Source organism: Thrips palmi, unplaced genomic scaffold (assembly GCF_012932325.1).
Source record: "Thrips palmi isolate BJ-2018 unplaced genomic scaffold, TpBJ-2018v1 HiC_scaffold_1, whole genome shotgun sequence".
Classification (NCBI taxonomy): Eukaryota; Metazoa; Arthropoda; class Insecta; order Thysanoptera; family Thripidae; genus Thrips; species Thrips palmi.
The window spans coordinates 10,934,979-10,955,338 of record NW_023144620.1 but is presented as its reverse complement, the minus strand read 5'-3'; the positions used below and the strand labels follow the sequence as shown (position 1 = coordinate 10,955,338).

Sequence of the window (20,360 nt, the reverse complement as noted above, 5' to 3'; positions counted from 1 at the left end):
TTATCATGTTGAGGGTCAGTAGCTAAATTGGCCCACTTAACCTGGCTCTGGCTGGCTGGCTCGGGTTGTCGAGGGGGACGCCGGGCTGGCAGCAAGGCACCGCCGAAGGGAACGGGAGGGACTCTTCCTACTTTTGTCTGCTGCCAGACAGTTTTAGAGTTTGCCAAAACCACGAATATTTGAAGAACCAATTAGCTAGGGTCCACACCGGAAAGGGCAAGGCGCCGCTTGGCCGCGCGCCCGTTTCAAACAATCGTCTTTCGGACGCGCCCCGCCCTGCCCCGCCCTGCCCCGCATTCAATGGCTTCCGAGTGGCGTAACAGGTGTTCTCAATCCGAGTCCTTTGTGGCGACGCGCTACGCGCTTCGGAACGCGCTCCGAACGAGTTTCGGCGAGGGGGTAAACACTTCAAGAAATCGTGTACAGACTACTCGGTATTACGCTGTATTACGGTGTATTACACGTGTATTACGGCCTTAAAATGCCAAAATTTGGCACATTTGACCCAAAAATGGTATTACGATCACGTGTGTTACGCGTAATACACGGTTTTGGTGTACAGGGTATTACGCGAGTGGTTACCCCCTCGAGTTTCGGACGCGGCCGGGCGGCGCTTCGGACGCGTTCGGATCGACCCCCTTATCCGCAAAGTGTGCCTCTTAGTGGGCAGCCATGAGTGCGAGTGAGAGAGAGGGGGTGATCCAATGCCAACAAAGTGGAGCGGGCAGCCCGACAAGTAAACTAAAGTATAAGGGTGAGCGGTCGGCTGGCTGCCTCTGTTCTCTCTCTCTCTCTCTCTCTCTCTCTCTCTCTCTCTCTCTCTCTCTCTCTCTCTCTCTCTCTCTCTCTCTCTCTCTCTCTCTCTTTCTCTCTCTCTCCGGCGGGGGCCGTGCTATTCTCACCTCTGCCCCCCGTAAACGTGTCGACGTCCCAAGAATACGGAGTCCCTCTCTCTCTCTCTCTTCTTTATAACGCCAGAATATAACCTTTCGACCCAGTGTCAACATTACCAATTTACAAGCCTAAATAATAATGTGCCTGCCGCCAACGCCGAGAAAATAAAAAAAATTGCAATCTACGCGTTGGTGTTCCCTTTTTGTTTGTGTGCTTGCTTTTGCTGTGTGGCGGCACAAACGTCTCCGGCGTCTTTACTTTATTACGGCGAAAATGTTTCAAGGAAAACTTAATCTGGGAAACGGTTGCCGAGTTGTCTTCTCTCTCTCTCTCTCTCTCTCTCTCTCTCTCTCTCTCTCTCTCTCTCTCTCTCTCTCTCTCTCTCTCTCGCGGGGGCGGCCTGCGGCGAGCGGCTGTTATCTTAGTGATGAGAGAGTTGTCGGTGGGAAGGCGCGGGGATCACCTCCAGATTGGAAATACAGTATTGACGGTCGGAGCACTAATCAATTATTGCTTCTGGCTGCGACGACGGCGGTGGGCGTTCCTCGCCCCCGACAGAGTTCTTTTTCTGTGTCCTATTTGGCTCGGACTCAGTCACTTTTTTGTCAACTGCAGTGTTGTCTCGCTGCCGACAGGGGACCGCGGGGACCACTGCAGCTTCACGTGGGACACGTTTCTGTGCTGGCCGCCCACGCGCGCCAACGACACCGTCAAGCAGTTCTGCCCCAAGGGCCACCCCGACGTGGACCCCACCAGTGAGTGTACACCACGCCAACCACAGCGAGCTAGAAGACCGGTGGGGGGCGGCGAAAAATCTAAAACGCGTTTTGAGCTCCAGAGTGGCGAAACAGACCTCGAACCGAACGGGTGATCCCACCAATGGATTCCTCGTTCGAAAAGCAATCCATGGGTGGGGTCACACGTTCGGTTCGAGTCCGATTGGGTAACGGAGCTCAAAACGCGTCCGGACGCGTCCGGAATTTTTACCGTCTCCAGCGGTTTTCTGGTCCACTGTGTGACCCCGGGTTCCAGCTCCGCTTTACAAACCCGCGTTTCGATTCTTTTGCAGAGCTGGTGTCGAAGCGCTGCGGGCTGGGCGGCCAGTGGGAAGGCCGGTCCGACTCGCCCAACGCCACCGCGCCCTGGGGCTACACCAACTTCTCGGGCTGCTACCGCGACGAGATAGCCGACCTCATCAAGGCGCTGTACAGCGGCGGCGAGGAGTCCGCCAATGTGGGTGCATTGTGCACTTTTTGAATCGGATTATTCGAGCTGCCATCGCCCAGTAGACTGATTCCGAGAGTCGTTGTCATCGCTCTGTCTCTCTCGCACTCATGGGGTGCCCGGTATGGGTGCGAGAGAGACAGAGCGACAAAAACGACTCTCGGAATCAGTCTACCGCGCTGGGCCATGCCAGCCACGCTGCTCGCCGTAGAACGTGACTCATTTTCATATTAATCACAATGTGTGCGTTTGCGCAGGAAAAGCTCAACATAGTCGGGAAGACGAGGACGCTGGAGATGGTGGGGCTGAGCGTGTCCCTGGCCGCCCTGCTGGTTTCCCTCGCCATTTTCTTCCACTTCCGGTGGGTCCACAGCGCCTTGCTCATTGTGCGCCTCCATATTGCACCACTCTGCACGGCCGCGGCCCGCCTCGGCCCGCCGCACAGTGGGCCAGAAAACCGGTGGAGGCGGACCAAACTCTAGACGCGTTTCGAGCTCCATAGTCGCTGAATAGGACTCGAACCGAACGTGTGACCCTACCTATAGATTGCTCTCCGAACGAGGAATCCATTGGTGGGGTCACACGCTCGGTTCGAGTCCCATTTAGCGACTCTGGAGCTCAAAACGCGTCTAGGGTTTGGTCTGCCTCCACCGGTCTTCTGGCCCACTGTGCGCCGCCTGTTTTCCCAGCCAACTTGGGGCGGAGCCGCGGCGCCGCGGCGAACATATCATTTTCATCTCAATGGAGCCAAACCGGGATCCAGATTGGTTCAACAAACACTGTTTACATTCTCCACCTGGATGAGAAATGCAGGAGGCGGCACCGGCCCTTATGTGTGTGTAAACACACGTGCACACACACACGCGCACGGACAACATACACGCACGAGTGCACACACGCGAACGCGCTTTTAGCATACGATCGCGCGGGCCCGCGAGAGTGATGCAGGGCAGGGTTGTTAAAGTTAATTTAACGATTAACGACGATAATCGATTTTCGATAAGTTAATTTATCGGTTAACGTTAACTCGATAACATCCTGCAGACCAGTTATCGTTATCGAGTTATCGTTAACACGATTCCGGTTAACTTATCGATTAACTAAAGTAACTAATTCCCCAAAACGTAGAAATGCCCGCAAAATTTTTCAGAAAAAACGTTCTGACCTTCGTGTTTTTGTGCCACTAGCACTTCGCCGTGCCCCGACGGTAGTGGTAGGTTAGGTCAGTACTGGGAGTAAGTCGTCGCTAGTCACTTACTAACGCGCTAGTCAGTCAGCATAAGTTTGTAGAATTTTTAATTTTGATCTTTTCAACTCCCTATTCCTGATTGTATTTATTTTATCATTTAAAGATCGGTAATGCATACATATTAGTCCAATTAGACACTACTTTTGAGCATTTAATGTTGTGTTTTATTTTCCTTCATTCCCTCATCCAATTTTTTTAAAAAGTTAGTTACTTTTAACGATTTTCGTTAAAAGTAACTTATCGATAACTCGATAACGTGGCCGAAAGGTGTTAACGTTAACTAGTTATCGTTAACAGGGGTCGGAAATTAACTTAACGATAACTCGATAACCAAAAAAATTAACTTTAACAACCCTGATGCAGGGGCGCCGCGCGCGCGGCGTAAGGGAGGTTCCACGGAGGTTCCACGGAGGTTCCACGGCGGTTTCCAGGTAATGGAGCCGCCTTTACCCTCTCTCCGGCAGGTTAACCCGCTGCAAACCTGCTATCGGGCCACTCAGCCTGGGAGGCAGCCCGCGCCACAGTGGGCCAGAAGACTGGCGCCGGCGGCAAAAACTCTAGACGCGTTTTGTGCTCCAGAATCGCTAAGCAGGACTCGAACTGAACGTCTGACCCCACCAATGGATTCTTCGTTTGGAGAGCAATCCATTGGTGGGGTCACGTTCGGTTCGAGACCCATTTATTAGCAACTCTGGAGCTCAAAACGCGTCTGCGATTTTGACCGCCGCCACCGGTCTTCTGGCCCACAGTAGCTGATCCAGAGTCGGCCGTTGGGGGCAGCAGGCACACTAGCACTTTTTGCCCACGTACAGGGCTAAAAGTACGGTTTTTTGCCTACCCTTCAGGCGCGTTCAGGCGGCTATCTCGATGCCATGAGGGAACCCCCTCCTCTGAACCCCCTCCTCTGAACCCCCCCCCCCCCAAACCCCCCACCGGCCCGCACGATGGCCCAAAGCGCAGGCCTCTTCTGCCGCGCGAATGTCGATTGCGCTCCGGAAATTTGCAGCAACGTTTCAAAAATGAGGTTCCGTCGTCGACGTAAAGACCCTCGCCGTATTTTTATTCCCGCCCCTTTCCTCTCTCTATTTTGCGAAACCGCTTGCGGGCGTAGTGTCTTTCACGTGCAGCCCGATACAGTCTTTGATAAGTAATGCAGCTCAGCGAGTCGGTGGAAGCGCGGGCGGGTCGGCCGCCGGGCTGATTCGGGACGGTCTCTCTCGCGCGCCTTCGGGACGCCCCGCGAGTGCGAGAGAGACGGTGCTAGTCAGCCCGCTGGCTGTCCGTGCGGACGGACCGGGACGGACCAACGGCGCGGACTGTCCGCTGCGAATAAGCGATCAAAAGCCCCGCGGCGCGGCGCGGCGAGGCGCAGCGGCACTAGTTATGCAAGGCAGCGCGTCTCCGGCCGGCGGAGCTCCGTCTCGCCGAAAGAGGAACAACGGAGACCAAACTTGACCGGCTGGCCGCCCTTGGCGACAACCCCGCATCGCCGGACTCAAGGCCGCGCAGTTACGCCCTTCTCCCCGGCCCGCGCTGCCAACTTTGCAGCGCCGTCCGTTTGACCAGTCCGGGAAACATCCAGACACGCAGTGCCGTGGCCGTGCCGGCCGTGCCGGCCGTGCCGCCCCGGACGACTGGCTGACGGCGTCGTCTTGGTTCTGACTGCCCGCTCGAAACGACAGCGACTCGACACTGTCAAACCGAGTGAGGAGAACTCGAGTACTCTGCTCTTCTACTTGGTGCAGAGGAATTCCCCACTGTTGGACGTCTCGACACTGCAAGTGTAACTCACAGAGCCCAGATCCCTTGTCATAGTGCAAACGTGAAGACCTCCACACTTCAGAGTGGGCCAGAAGACCGACGTGTTTTGAGCTCCAGAGTCGCTAAATAGGACTCGAAGCGAATGTGTGACCCAACCAATGGATTCCTCGTTCGGAGAGTAATCCATTGGTGGGGTCACACGTTCGGTTCGAGTCCCATTTAGCGACTCTGGAGCTCAAAAACCGTCCGGGATTTTGACCATCTCCCACCGGCCTTGTGGCCCTCTGTGTGAGTGTGGCCGACTGCAAACTCCGCACTTCCAAGTGTGGAGTTTACAGTGGTTGCGCAGTGAAGGCGGGCACCATCTCCTTGTTTTCCTCCGGGGCACCACTCCAGCCAGGCGAGTAGCCAGTGGAGGTTCCGGCCGCACCGGAGCGCCCCGCGCGCAGCCTCCAGCCAGCACGCTGCGCGGCGCCGCGCAAGCGCTCCGTTGTTCCGTGGACTCGGGGAACATCGCCACTCCTCCGGCTGCGGGACCACGGCCGCCTGCTACGCCTGGCCAGCCGTGAGGAAAAGGGCATCATCGCCCGGTTTCCGGTCCAATGGCTCCACTTCCGGTGGGCTCTGCCGCCCGCCGGAGACGCCCCCCGGAGAGCCTTCCTGGCCTCGTGCCGTCTAGCCTCGCGCCGTCTAGCCTCGCGTCGTCTAGCCTCGCGCCGTCTAGCCTCGCGCCGTCTAGCCTCGCGCCGTCTAGCCTCGCGTCGTCTAGCCTCGCGTCGTCTAGCCTCGCGCCGTCTAGCCTCGCGCCGTCTAGCCTCGCGCCGTCTAGCCTCGCGCCGTCTAGCCTCGCGCCGTCTAGCCTCGCGCGCCCTCCAGCCTCGCGCCGCCCCACGAGGGGGTAACCACTCGCGTAATACCCTGTACACCAAAACCGTGTATTACGCGTAATACACGTGATCGTAATACCATTTTTGGGTCAAATGTGCCAAATTTTGGCATTTTAAGGCCGTAATACACGTGTAATACACCGTAATACAGCGTAATACCGAGTAGTCTGTTCACGATTTCTTGAAGTGTTTACCCCCTCGCCGCCCCATCCTCGCTCTTTAGCCTCACCCCGTCCAGCCCAGCCTTCCTCGAACTAGCCTCGCGCCGGCCGGCCTCGCGCCACCCAGCCGCGCACGGCCTAGCCTCGCTCCGGGGGAGCTAACTGGAAACGGGGACCGAAGCCGCCCGTTTGAGCGGAACCATTGAATCGCATTGAGGTGTGGACTCAAGGTGGCCGCGTTCGCCGAAGCGTTCGCCGGCCGGACCGAGCACAAGGCCGTGCTTGCCGAACCTAACCTCGCCAGGCCGCCTACAAAGTGTAAACAGCGTGTGGCCTCGGTGCCGCACGACGAGTTCCGCCGCGTGCCGCCGCCTGGCTGATCAAGTAGTTTGAACAGAGTTTGCCGCGGCAATCGCAAAGGCGACGCACACTCACAGTGGGCCAGAAGGCCGGTGGAGGCGGTCGAAATCCCGGACGCGTTTTGAGCTCCAGAGTCGCTGAATGGGACTCGAACCGATCGTGTGATCCCACCAATGCATCGCTCTCCGAACGAAGAATCCATGGGTGGGGTCACACGGTCGGTTCGAGTCTTGTTTAGCGACTCTGGAGCTCTAAACGCGTCTAGAGTTTTCACCACCGGCGCCGGTCTTCTGGCCCACTGTGCGACTCCCACGTTTCTCATGCATTTTTTGTCGTCCAGATGATTTGAAAAGAACCAAATGGTGCGGGACGCGCAGTTTTTCTGTTATTACAGTGTGGCCCGCAACGTACCCTTTCGTGTTTGCACTGATTCCACTGTTGGTGTAGTCCCAGGGCCAAGTGCGACAAACTCGTACCGAAGCCCCAGGGCGGCGGGCCACCCTACTCCGAACGCACTCTCCACCAACCCGACCGCCAATAGCTGTTCTATCTATGTTTTGCTGATTTTTCCGTCCTATTGGTGCCTGTATCCATCCGAGGACTACAAATAGTATCGTCAAATCAGCCAAATATAGGAAAGAAACGGCATTACGCAACACGGCATGTGGCCAGCCCCAGCCAGCCCACAGTGGGCCAGAGGAGCGTCAAAAATTCTAGACGCGGCCTGAGCTCCGCAGTCGCTAAACAGCACTTGAACCGATTCCTCGTTCGGAGAGCAACCCATTGGTGGGGCCACACGTTCGGGTCGAGTCTCATTCAGCGACTCTGGAGCTCAAGACGCGTCTAGAGTTTCGGCCGCCTCCACCGGTCTTCTGGCCCACTGTGCAGCCCAGGCCGGCCACGCGAAGGCTGTGCATCTCTCAATATCGGTCAGGCAATACGACTTGCTTCAGGCCCAATGCTGCCCCCCCCCGCCTTCCGTCCCACAAGTTTGATTCGCCGATGAGAAATACGCTTAAGCTCGCGGCGAAGCGGGGGAATCCAATAAAACGCTGTCGGCGGGACGCGAGTCTAACTTTACGGACGAATTAATAAGTCTGCTGCTAAGAGGGCGCGGCGGCTCTGCTCGGCGCGGCGCGGCCTGGCACATGCAGCGACGCGTGTCGAGTTGCTGCGCCGCGTGCACGCCGTGTACGCCGTGTACGCCGTGTACTTGGTGTACGCCGTGTACTTGGTGTACTTAGGTCTCGGCGTCGCTGCGGGTCGGGTACAGGACTGCACACGACATAGATTGGCTTTACGTAAGAACCCCGCGCGGGGGCTGGCGGGGCTGGCGGTGGAGGGGCGGCCCGGGGTTGTTCTCGGCAGTGACGCAACGTGACTGACGCACCGCCCACTTGCGTAACGGCAACCTGACGCTCCGGCGCCCCCGCCGAAGCCCAAGCCGAAGGCAAGCCGAAGGCTGAAGCCGGCGACTAAGTTTCCCCCGCCGCCGACCTGGATCGGGACGTCTCCATCCAGCGGCCCGCGTTTCAAGTGCGCGCCGCGTGCCTTTTTAACCTGCCGAATGCGGATCCCTCGCCCCGCCCCGCCACACCTCGCCCCGCCCCACCGTGCCTCACACCGCCCCGCCCTACCCTACCCCCCCCCCCCCTCCCGGGCCGCGCCGCCACAAGGAGCAAGGAGTGGCACGTCGGGTGGGCACATCCTGCCCGACAAGCACTATGATCCTCTTCACTGAATTACTTCTCATTTACGTATTCGTTAAAGCAAACACAATACTTAGGATCTTGAAGTAAATATGGCTGTAGGATGGATTCGACGCGCCTTGAGATCCTTCGTATTCCGCGCGGAACAGATCCTCATTATTAATTGCGTGACGTTAGCTAAAAGGCAGCAACAGGCTGTGGGAGTGCCTGCCGGTGACTTCGTTTTCATCCCGATTCGTCCACACTGCTATAAGTACAAAAGGAAAACTTTGGAATCCCTGAAAGACTCAAAACACGGAACGCATTCAAAAATAACTGTCTTACGGGGTTCCCGGTCAATTTTCCTAAAACCATTTGCCCAATGGAGAATGTTCTTAAAGCCTTTATTTCTAATGTAAATTTCCCAATGCAATTTTCCCCCAACCATTAATTTCCCCTTAAACCTATTTTCTCAAAATTATTTTTAACGTTGAGATCGGTACCATTTTTTTTCGGTAAGTCTGTTTAACGCGGCGGCATCGCTGTTGCAGGAGCCTCAGGAACAACCGGACGAGGATCCACAAGAACCTGTTCATCGCCATGCTCATGCAGGTGGTGATCCGGCTCACGCTGTACATCGACAAGAGCGTGACGATCCCCAGCAGCATGCAGCAGGGCTTCGTGCATACCACGGTAGGCAACCTTCTTCCCCCACCACCCTGCGCCGTCCAGCGCTAACCTTCGCGTGCGGGCTTCGGCCTTCGTGCGTGTCGTGTCACGGCTAGACCAGACCGCGGGAAAGCCCGCGAGTGTCCTCTAGGTGTCCACCATGTGCACACCACGTGTCCTCCAGGTGCCCACTAAGTGTCCTCCAGATGCTCACTAAGTGTCCTCCAGATGCTCACCAAGTGTCCTTCAGGTGTCCACCAAGTTAACCCCACGTGCCCTCCAGATGCCCATCAAGTGTCCTCTAGATGCCCACCAAGTGTCCTCCAGGTGCCCACCAGATGACCTTCAGGTGTCCACCAAGTACACACCACGTATCCTCCAGATGCCCATCCTCCAGGTGCCCACCAGGTGCCCATCAGGTGTCCTTCAGGTTTCAGCCCGTGCGCGTGACGGCCGCGATATATAACACCCCGCAAAATGAGACAGCACGGCGTGGGGGTGGGCGGGCGGGGTTCATCCATCGCCGTCACGGTCTGCACGGGCCGGTGCAGGGCGCGTCCACCGTGTCCCCGAATCGCCGCCATCGCCTTCCAGGCTTCGCCAGCAGCTGATTCCGGGAGAGACTGATTCCGGGAGTCGTTTCCATCGCTCTGTCTCTCTCGCACGCATGGATCGTCCCGTATAGGTGCGAGAGAGATAGAGCCGCTCTCGGAATCAGTCTGCAGGTTCGGCCTTCGGGGAGGCAAGCCGAAGGCTAATCACAGATCGGCACGGCAGCGCGGCGGGGACGGGCCGGGGGTCGGTTCACACGCTGGCTCCGGGGGGGGGGGGGGGGGGGTTTTCAGCAGAGCGATCAAAGACGCCGATCGGTGGCGCTGTCGTCGCGGTTGGCCGCGGACGCAGACATGCCGCGACGTTTTGGCGTTTTGGCCCCGGCGACGCGTGAAGCGCGCAGTTGGCGTGGCTTGGCGTGGCGTGGCGTTTCCGAGTGGGGTCCTCTTGAGGACGCCGGAGGAAACTCGTTCGCTGTGGAATCCGCTCGGTGGGGCGGGGCGGGGCGGGGTGGTTTTTGGGTAGGATGGGGCGGGGGGGGGGGGGGCGTCCAGTCAACTCTGCGAGTTATAAGTAGTCTGGCCTCCTGCCTCCTCCTCTCTGGAAGGAACGCGCCCACGAGTCCGCAAGGTCGCCAGGCGTCGCCGGGCAGTGTGATGGCGATGGCGGGGTTCGGGTCATTTCTGCCGGTCTCATTTATTTCCAACTGCGCGAGAAGTGTCCCGTCCGTTAATGGAGTGAGAGGCAGCATTCAAGAGACTTTGAAAAAAAAATGAAATAAAAAAGCAAACAATCGTTGGAACGTGTGGACGGAGGCCTCCTCGACGGTCCTCGGCACATTGCCTGCGGTTTTCCCGACCGCTGGAGTGGTGGCGCGCCATGGCGTAGGTTTTACTCCTATTTCGTTTCGCTAATGGGTGCGGTGGCGATGCGGGGCGATGCGGTGCCCATCCCGCTCCCTCGACCGGAGTCTGCCTGCATTTTGCACCGCCGCCGCGCACTTTTTTCATCGCCTTCTCCTCCATGATCCCCACTCCCTCTGCCGTCGCCCTCTCCTCCGCCGCGGCCTCCCCACTTGCACTTCAGGTAGACCGAGTGGAAAGTGTTGTTCTCTTATCGGGGTCCCCGCGGACTGAGTCGCCGCACAGTGGGCCCGGCGCCGGCTGCCAAAATTCTGGACGCGTTTTGAGCTCCAGAGTCGCTTAGCGGGGCTAGAACCGAGCGTGTGACCCCACCAATGGATTCCTCGTTGGGAGAGCGATCCATTGGTAGGGTCACACGTTCCGTTCGAGTCCCATTTAGCGACTCTGAAGCTCGAAACGCGTCCGAGATTTTGACCGTCTCCACCGGTCTTCCGGTCTACCGAGCGCGGCGTGGTCAGTCCGCCAGCTAGCCTGCCAGCCTGAAAAAGTTGTTGGCGATGACGACAGGATCATTTCATGTTTTCGCGGCGAGCCCGGCCTGCCGTGCCGAGCCGCGCCTCCTCAATGGAGAGTCCGACCACTGCGTGCCACTGCGATGGAACATCGATAACTAAGCCGCGCACTCCGGCCGCATTCTCGGCCTCGGTCGTATTTTTGCCCGGCCACGGATTCCCCCGATTCCTTCTTCCTCCGCCACATCAAAGGGCGGCCTTGTAAGTCGCCCCCGCTGCTCGGCTGCGCCCCCGGCGCCCCACCGCGTGCTGCCCTCGCCGACTATTCACACACACACGCACGTGCGCGCGCGCACGCACACACACACACACACACACACACACACATACATACATACATACATACACCTAGGTAGGCACGCACACTGACACACACACACACACACATACGTAGGCACGCACACCGACACAAACACGCACGTGCGCGCACGCACACACACACACAGATCTGAGTTATCCATTACATTTCTTTCCGATAATCCTGCGCGGCAGGCCATTGGAGCAGCCCGGACTAAGGCGAGGCGGGCCGATGCGACCCGCACGCATTCTCAATGACATCCGCCTTGATGCTGATTTCGGGCCCACCTTTCCGCTCTTAGTCAACGCAATGGCAATGGCAACCCTAGAGATCCTGGTCCTGAAAAGGGGGTGGGGGGCGTCGGTACCGTCAAACCAGATCCTTTTCATTGGGTGCAGACCGGAAACTCTGAAGGGTCGGGCCCGTCGGCCCTTAAGCTGATGTGCCCACCGACGCGGCGCCCTTTCCCTTCCATACGGGCTGCCCTTCGTCCCTGCGTCCCTCGCAGACCTCCAGCCCTTTTAATTAAAAACGGGGAAAGGGGGGGGGGGAGGCCCGGGGGGGAAATAATCGGGAAAAATCGGGAGAACGGCGCGCCGCGGCCAAAGTACGGAGTGGAGTGGCGTTTTGCGGTGGGCACACACTTTGTGTCGCCGGAGATGACCCGCGCGGCCGCGGCCGGCCTCGGCGCCGCCTCGGCGCCGCGGCCCGAGTCAGGCGTCGCTCAATTATCTCGAACCAAAGAGGACAAAGGGGCGAAGGAAGCGTGAAACATGCTGCTTGTTGCGAAGCCCGCCGAGCCCGCCAACCTGGCGAACCTTGCGGGAGGTGGCTGACATGGAGCCCGTCCATGTTTGCTCATTAACAGTCCCTGTATCCTCGTTTGGCCTCTTTGCTCGTCGTTTTACTCCCGGCCGTACTAATCCCCGCCGGACCCCTAAGCCCCATGGGCCGCGGCCCGGCGTGGCTCGGCGTGGCTCGGCGTGGCTCGCCCGGGATCGTTAATGCACACTCGTAGCCGTAGCCCCTGTCATGGCGAGGGTCGGCCAGCCCGCTCGACGCGCGCGTCGCCGGCCGCGCTCCGGGCACCGGCCGCAAGGCGCAAGGCCAGACCGGTGGAGGCGGTCGAAGTCCCGGACGCGTTCTGAGCTCCAGAGTCGCTAAACAGGACTCGATCCGAACGTGTGACCCCACCAATGGATTCCTCGTTCGGAGAGCAATCCGTTAGTGGGGTCAGACGTTCGGTTCGAGTCCTGTTGAGCGGACTCTGGAGGTCAAAACGCGTTCGGGATTTTGACGGCCTCCACCGGCCGGTCTTCTAGCCGACTGCGCGCCGGCCGCCAGCCAGCACCCAGGCAAGCAGAGCTTACTTCACCCCCTCCCGAACATGAACCAACCCAAGAACGCTCGCGGCTCAACAGATATATACGCCTGAAGTTGAAACCTTTGTTTTCGCCCAGCCTCCTCCCCCCTTTTCCCCGAGCTACTAGCTGGCCGACAGAGCCTTATATATCCTGGCATATCCGGCATTTTTAGCAGATGATACCTTCCATACCTTTACCTTTAACAGACCTAAAACTACAAGACACATAAAGGTGTCAGCTAGCTTTTACTCGAGAGTCCAGAAACCAACAATATAATAGGAGCTGGCTGCCGGGGCGGGTGGTGCGTTCGTGCCTGACGCGCAGCCTGCGCGAAATTCGACAATGCCTCTTCGGCACAGCGCCAGCGGCCGGACGTCAACAATGGCTTGACTTTCTCTCCCCGCCTACAGCGCAGAGGGTATTCGCGTCCTAGAAAATATATTCTTTAATCATATGTGTTCTAACTCTTATTTAAAATCCACACCAGGAGCACCAGACAAGTATCATCTGCTTTCATTAACGTTCGTTGAATGAGATTTTTTCCTCATTTTGCCTGTTTTTTTAGGGGCGCCAGCCTTCAACCCTCGGATATTACCCTTTTACCATCTTTCACGGTGGGGTCCTTTGCCAGGAGAACCCCGCAGGGGACACGCCCACACGAACGCGCGCGGCGGGCGGGTCGGTGTACCCAGTGTAGCGGACTATGTGGTGCGGGCTCTCGCCACCTTTGGTCGAGCGCTGCGACCGCTAGGGATCTCTCACCGAGGGCGGACCAGGTGCACTGGGGATCCGGCCTGGTGGGTAGAGCGGGCACCAATTTCGTAATGACTCTGCAGGCTGATTCCGAGAGTCGTTTTCGCCACTCTGTCTCTCTCGCACTCATAGGGCATCCCGTGAGAGAGACAGAGCGACGAAAACGACTCTGTGAGTCGGCCTCAAACTGCTTACGGACATGGACCGCCTTGCCGTGGTCTCGCCTCGCTCGTGCGGCCGCAGTTTATCTCCGGCGAGGCCTTCCCCTCACGCGGGCCGCCCTGATGGCTCGTGGCAGCATCTTGCTCTTGTTGTTGTCGGGATCGAAGTTGCGGCGGCCATCCTATCTAGGCCACGGGGCCGCCGCGCCGCACGCGCCTCCTCGCGACACACGAGGACCTCCAGGACCTCCAGGAACTCCAGACCTCCAGGACCTCCAGACCCTCCAGGACCTCCAGGACTTCCAGGACCTCCAGGACTTCCAGGACCTCCAGGACCTCCAGGACCTCCAGGACCACGCCAGAACCGCCAGGAGTGAAAGTGAGAGCGAGAGCGAAAAGGGCGCCGGCGTGCCTCGGCGTGCCCCGGCGTGCCTCCAAGTGGCGGAGAGAGACAAAAGACTCCCGGACGCCGCGCCGGGCTGGCGCCCCGCCGCCGCCGCTGCTGCATACTTCAGCGGTCGAATCAAGGGGGAGTCTCGGAGCCATTCACTTTCTGGCTCTCCACCACGGCTTGTGTCAGCGTTTTCAAATTAGTCGAACCTTGCAGCGCAGCAGGCCGTCTCTCCATCCTCCACGCCGTGCCTCCGCCGTGCCCCCTCCCGCGGCCCTGGTCGTCGAGAAGTGCGCGGTCTGCCTCCCCCTCCCCTCTTTTGTGCGTGCCTTCCCGGCGGACTTTTTTTCCCCCTAAAACTTACGTGTTGTTTTGAGGCCGGGCATTTGTTGTTTTAATGCGCGTTCCGCTAATAATTTTTGTGTGTTGATGCTTTCCAGCCCGTGCTCTGCGAGGCCTCCTACGTGCTCATGGAGTACGCCAGGACCGCCATGTTCCTCTGGATGTTCATCGAGGGCCTGTACCTGCACAACATGGTGACAGGTACTGCATTCGGGGAGCCAAGGTGGTGGGGATGACTCAGGGACGGTGAACTCAAAAATCATTCTGGTTGAACTTCCGTTTTTTTTACAATTTATTGAAGGCCTGTATCTGCACAACACTGCATTCAGCGATGGAAACTAAGAAATTCTGGCTGGAGCCATGATGGTGGGATGAATCAGGGACAATCAACGAGGGACGAAACGGGACAAACAACGCGGGATCACTAAATTAAATTTCAGTTGTTTTTTTTGTGCTTTTTTTGCGATTCTTCTTCTTCTTGTTCAAATCGAAATCCCCCTCGACGTGGCCCCGGACGAAGGGCCCTGCACATGCAACAGACTGCCCCCGTTAATCTATCGAGAGGGCTGGGCGCTGCGCGGCCATGGCGATATCCTCCGCGGCCCGGACCGACCCGGACCGACCCGGAACGACCCGGACCGACCCGGAACGACCCGGACCGACCCGGAACGACCCGGACCGACCTGAACCGACCCGGACGCCAAGCTGCGCGCGCGAGTGCGCCAAGCGGCGCCAAGCGGCGCCAAGCGCAGCCCTTTCTCGGAGCTTAAATGAATTACCCTCTCGGAGGCGCGCGGCGCGCAGCCTCGCCGCCTCGCAGGTCCGCGACAGCTGAGCTTTTCCCATCGGCGACGGGGAAAGATGGAAAAGAGGAAAAGAAGTCGGGAGGGAAAAGGGATGAGGGAGCGCCGCCAGGCCGCGGCACGTTCCCGTTTCCCATCAAGACGGTCGGGACGCAGTAAGCGCTCGCGTCGCCGGGGGGCAATTTCAATTTCAAGTGGTCATTTTGTTCGGGTTTCAGTGACCGTGTTCCAGGAGACGTTCTACTACTCGCTGTACACGCTGATTGGCTGGGGCGTGCCCGTCGTCATGACGACGTGCTGGGCCGTGACGACGGCGCTGCAGCAGGCCGAGGAGTGCTTCCGGAACTACAACCTCAAGGTGTACTTCTGGATCCTCGAGGGGCCCCGACTGGGGGTCATTGTGGTGGGTGCGAGCGAGACGGCCGGACGGCGTCCACAGCGTCAACAGCCGCAGACTGTCTCCGAGAGTCGTTCTCGTCGCTCTGTCTCACCGGCACGCCCCACGAGTGCGAGAGAGACAGAACGACGAAAACAACTCGGCGCTCGGAGTCAGCCTGCCGCTCCGTTCCTTGTCCGGCTTCCATCCCTCACCCCTCGCTCTCTGTTGCAGCTCAATCTTTTATTTCTCTTAAATATAATTCGAGTCCTGCTGGTCAAGCTACGGCAGAGCAGAACGAGTGAAATGGTGCAATTGAGGTAGGACCACGACAAAGGCACATGACGCAAGAAAAAAACCAACAGAATCACGTTTTGCTTCACGGCGTTCCACGACGAACGGCCCTCGAAGCTGATTGTGTTCCTCTTGCAACTTGATTGCCCCTTCCAGGAAGGCGGTGCGCGCGGCCCTGGTGCTGCTGCCGCTGCTGGGCATCACCAACCTGACGAACATCATGCCGCCGCCGCTGCACCGCGAGGTCTGGGAGGTGGCCGTCTGGTTCTACGTCACGCACTTCCTCACCTCTTTCCAGGGCCTCTTCATCGCCTGCCTCTACTGCTTCCTCAACGGGGAGGTGAGCAAGCACCCACACCGACCCACACGGTCCCCAGTTTCCTGTTTACCGAAGCGAGTGTCAGTGTGTGCGTGTGTGCGTGTGTGCGTGTGTGCGTGTCTGTGTGTGTAGGTAGACGTGCACGCTACACACGTTGCTCTCTGTATAGCCTCTTCTCTCCGCCCCACCTCCCCCACCACTACCCGTGCCCCCTCGAACTGGCACTAGTCCGCCACGGCGCGGCCTGGGCGCGGCCCCCCGAGTCCTCCAGCACGGCCTCCAGCAAGGCGCGGGGCGGACTGGGGCTGGTGGCGGCGCGGCGGCTGCAGTCCCTCCGGACACGCCGATGCAATTCGCTGCAGACTGATTCCGAGAGTCGTTTTCGTCGCTCTGTCTCTCTCGCACCCGTGCGGGACGCCCCAAGAGTGCGAGAGAGACCGAGCGACGAAAACGACTCTCGGAATCAGTCTGCTGCGCCGCGCTGCGCCCATTGATCCAGATTGGAGTCGAGCGGAAACGACTCTCTAAATTAAAGTCCGCGCTGCGCGCTGCGCCCGGCGGCCCAGGAGGCTCCAGTCACGCCCTGGCTCTAAAGGGCGGCATCGCCACGCCACGCCACGAACGGTGTTTGAATAAAGCGCCGCCAGAGCGTGCCACGCCGCGCGGGCATTTAGCCGGGGGTGCTATCAGCAGGTACGCGAAGCTTTGTCCGCGGCTTTCGGGGTGCCGCCCCTGGCACCCGGGGGTGGGAAAAAGGGCTGCAGGGGGCAGCTTATCTGGGCCGCTGAAAGTGCATCGGTTCCTGCATGGCACCCCCGGCGTACCTCCCCGTGGCGCTTCCTGCCACCACGGCACTGCGCGGATGCACCGCGTGGTACACTGCAAACAAACCAAACCCAATCCGATCCGAACGTGAATCTGAATGTGTGTGGCGTTGCAGGTGCGGCTGGCGGTGATGCAGCGCGTGTACCGCTACCTGTCACTGCGCCCGCGCCACTTCGAACTTGAATCTGAATGTGTGTGGCGTTGCAGGTGCGGCTGGCGGTGATGCAGCGCGTGTACCGCTACCTGTCGCTGCGGCCGCACCACTTCCAGCCGAGGAGGAACTCGGCCTTCTCCGGCGTGTACGTGACGGCCGAGCCGGACCTGCCGCGCCTCCACGCCGTGGAGCTGGAGGCGGCTGACGGCGTGCAGTCGCTGCAGCAGGTGCGGCAGTGCGCGCGCGCGCCCTCCGTGGTCGTGCTGGACGCACCGCGGGCCGGCCGCGCAGGCCGCGCTGGCCGCCAGGGCCGACTGGCGCTGCTCTGCTGCCGCCCCCGCCCCCTGCGGCCCTCGCCCCGACGCCCCGCCGCAGGCCATGCCGCCGGCCTTGCCGCCGGCCCCGAGCCCGTCGAGTAAGTCCACATCCCACACACGCCACTAATTGACTGTCAACTTGCTGGCATGTCTACTAGTCACCCGATAATGTTGCTGACACGACCAGTGTCCGCACTGCCTCGGCACTGCCCAAAGCGATGACACGCCAGTAACGAACTAACTGTTTGACCCGTCGCCCGGGAAGGGCGGGCCTTGAAGGGCCCGGGACGTGTCTTCTTCTTGAAACGCCAGCACCTTCCCGCGTAGTCTCTTAAGCATGTCAACTCGTCGTCGCGTCAGCCTCTTCGACGCTTTCCTAACGGACCTCTCTTTGCGCACTGTCAAACCGACCTGTCAACTTATTGACCTGTCAAACGCGTGGCGTCGGGTGCGGCAGACCCACACACCGTCGACCAACATGCACACATAGTCTCACTCGCGGCCCGCCAGGCCATGGCCAGGCCCGCCCACCGTAGTCCCGTCCTACGGCTAGCACACTCGTAGTCACACCGGCGGGGCTGGGGCAGGCTGGGGCTGGGGGCGGCCGGGGGCGGCCGGGGGCAGCCGGGGGCGGGGAGGAAGAGGAGTCTGCTTCGACCCCACCCCGCCCGACTCGCGCACAGGTGAGTGTCCTTTCCGTTTTTCTCCTCCCTGCATCCCTGCATGTCGTGCACGGCGGCCTTCACCTGCAGCCCTCCGTCTCTCTCGCACCCAGTACCCCACAAGTGCGAGAGAGACAGAGCGACGAGAACGACTCTCGACATGGGTCTGCCTTTGGCGGGTGTTGGCCAGGCTCGAGGCCGGGCTCACGCAGAAGGCGGGTTTAAAGCATTGAAAGCAGAATCCGGGATCGGGGCGCCGCTAGAGCGCGGCGGCGCGGCACGGCGGCACGGCGGCAGCCCCACGCGGCCACCCCGCTGCGCCGCGGGGTGCGCGGCACGGCACTGTTCTTTCACTCGGCGTACGTGGACGACGTGGACGCGACGTGCGTTGCCGAGTAGCTCAGTAGACTCGGCGGCACCAACACGGTGGTGCAGCACGGCGGATGCTGCGCCGCTACGCCGCTGCGCGTCGAGAGCCTCAAAACAACGCCACAACGGGAAGGGTGGGGTTTCGATAACGACGTACTTGCAGTGAGCTGGCTGGCGGTGCCGGCGGTGCCGGCGGTCTGAGGGGCACGCTGGGGCAGAGGCACAGGCAGGGGCTCGATAGCTGCGCCGTTGTTTCGCCACGCTGCTCTGTTCTGGCGGACTGATTCCGAGGGTCGCCCTGTCTCTCTCGCACGCTTGGGGCGTCCCCGTGGGTGCGAGAGAGACAGAGCGACGAAAACGACTTTTCGGCAGGCCGTATATAATGGCTTCGTAATAGAGTTGCGAGTCCGGCAGTGGCGCTGCAGCCTGCAGTGTGCAGTCGGCAGGTGAAGCGTCCCACAGTGGGCCAGAGGACCGGTGTGGGCGGCCAAAATTCTAGACGCGTTTTGAGCTGCAGAGCCGCTAAGTAGGACTCGAACTGAACGTGTGACTCCATCAATGGATTGCTCTTCGAACGAGGAATCCATTGTTGGGGTCACACGCTCGGTTCGAGTCCTGCTTAGCGACTCTGGAGCTCAAAACGCGTCCGGGATTTTGACCGACTCCACTGGTCTTCTGGCCCACTGTGCAACGCCATCATGGCTGTGCGAATTATGGCGCGCTTAAAATGCACACAGAGTAATCGTGGCCTAATTGCACTTTGTGGCCTCCCGCGCGGTGGGGCTTGCCCGCTCATTGCGCTCTGTCTCTCTCGCACTCGCGGGGCGTGGCGTGGCGGTGCGAGAGAGACAGAGCGACGACACGTGTGGTGTGGCGTTTGCTGTCCCTGCGTCCACCGTGTCACGGACCGCGGGGTCCTCGTGGACCTCCTCGGACAAAGGGCCAGGCGGGTGAGTCCGGAGAGTCGTTTCGCCTTCCCGTCTCTCTCGCACTCCCACGGAACGCGCCATGAGCGCGACAGAGACGCAGTGAGTGAGTGATTGAGAAGGCGGCGCCGAACCGCAAGGTCGGAGGGCTGTGGGGGCCCTGCAGGCTGATTCCGAGAGGAGGTCTCTCTCTCTCTATATATATTTCTCTATCTCTCTCGCAATCACGGGGCGTCCCGTGTAGGAGCGAGAGAGACTGACCGATGGTACCTCCTCCTCGGATTCGGCCGGCTGGGCCCTGTGTGGAGACAGGGGCCCTCCCTAGCGTCCCTCGCGTCCCTTGCACCGCGGCACGTCACTAGCAAAGGGCCCGCCTTGCGACCGCCACGGCCCCGCCACGGCCGCCTGCATGGATTTCGACTTCGACCCACCCTGCTGGTTGTTGTTCCGTTTCTTCCTCCACAAAGGCCGCATGCTATCAACTATCTTGTGTACCAGCCCGGCCTGCTCGGCTTAGGAGCGCTTCCCCCCCCCTTCCTCCCCCTTTTCCGCCCCTGCCCCCGCCACGTCTTGCCAAAGCTATTCAGACGCCGTCACATTCAGACCCGGCAGAAACCAACAGCCCAGGGCAGATCTGGGCAGATCCAGCGGCCAGGAGAAGTACCTCTCCAAGTATCTCTCCGCGTTTTGGCGTATGCATGAGTATAGATGAAAGAATACACCAAACAATACGCATAAATTTCCATCGTATTTGGCGGTTTTTATTATTTTTTTGTGGCGCTCTGTAAACCAATGCCTTGGGTTCGTTCAGCTCAGCTCTTTGGAAAAACTTGTGAGCTATACTCGCGAACACTCCAGTGCTTCCCCCGAGAATGGCCACTTTCTTCCAGTGTCTCGGACGGGTCGAGCCGAGTCGCTTTCGAGTGTCACGGCCAAGGTCGCGGCTCGCAGAAAAAAGTATAAAAATGCGCCAAAAACACGACTCGTTTTGCGGTCGAGTGCCAAACGGCATCCTTTGCCGAAGTGCGCTGGAAAGCCGCCCGGCTTGCCAGACTAATTGAAAGACATCCGAAGGGCCGAAGGGCTGGGAGCCAGCAGCTCTGAATCCGAGAGTCGCTTTCGTCGC

At 59.5% G+C, this 20,360-nt stretch overlaps 1 protein-coding gene across 1 annotated transcript in view; it reads left to right on the top strand.

The window, feature by feature from the left end:
* The window catches only part of LOC117644298 (PDF receptor), a 36,198-nt gene extending 18,688 nt beyond the window's left edge, over nt 1-17,510 (top strand). Inside the window, exons 3-12 of the mRNA XM_034383676.1 lie at nt 1,530-1,649; nt 1,964-2,127; nt 2,376-2,479; nt 8,776-8,917; nt 14,288-14,390; nt 15,211-15,395; nt 15,603-15,688; nt 15,819-16,002; nt 17,014-17,145; nt 17,436-17,510. Coding sequence (XP_034239567.1) covers nt 1,530-1,649; nt 1,964-2,127; nt 2,376-2,479; nt 8,776-8,917; nt 14,288-14,390; nt 15,211-15,395; nt 15,603-15,688; nt 15,819-16,002; nt 17,014-17,145; nt 17,436-17,510 — 1,295 coding nt within the window. The remainder of the gene's footprint in view (nt 1-1,529; nt 1,650-1,963; nt 2,128-2,375; nt 2,480-8,775; nt 8,918-14,287; nt 14,391-15,210; nt 15,396-15,602; nt 15,689-15,818; nt 16,003-17,013; nt 17,146-17,435) is intronic.
* Nucleotides 17,511-20,360: the final 2,850 nt, after the last annotated feature.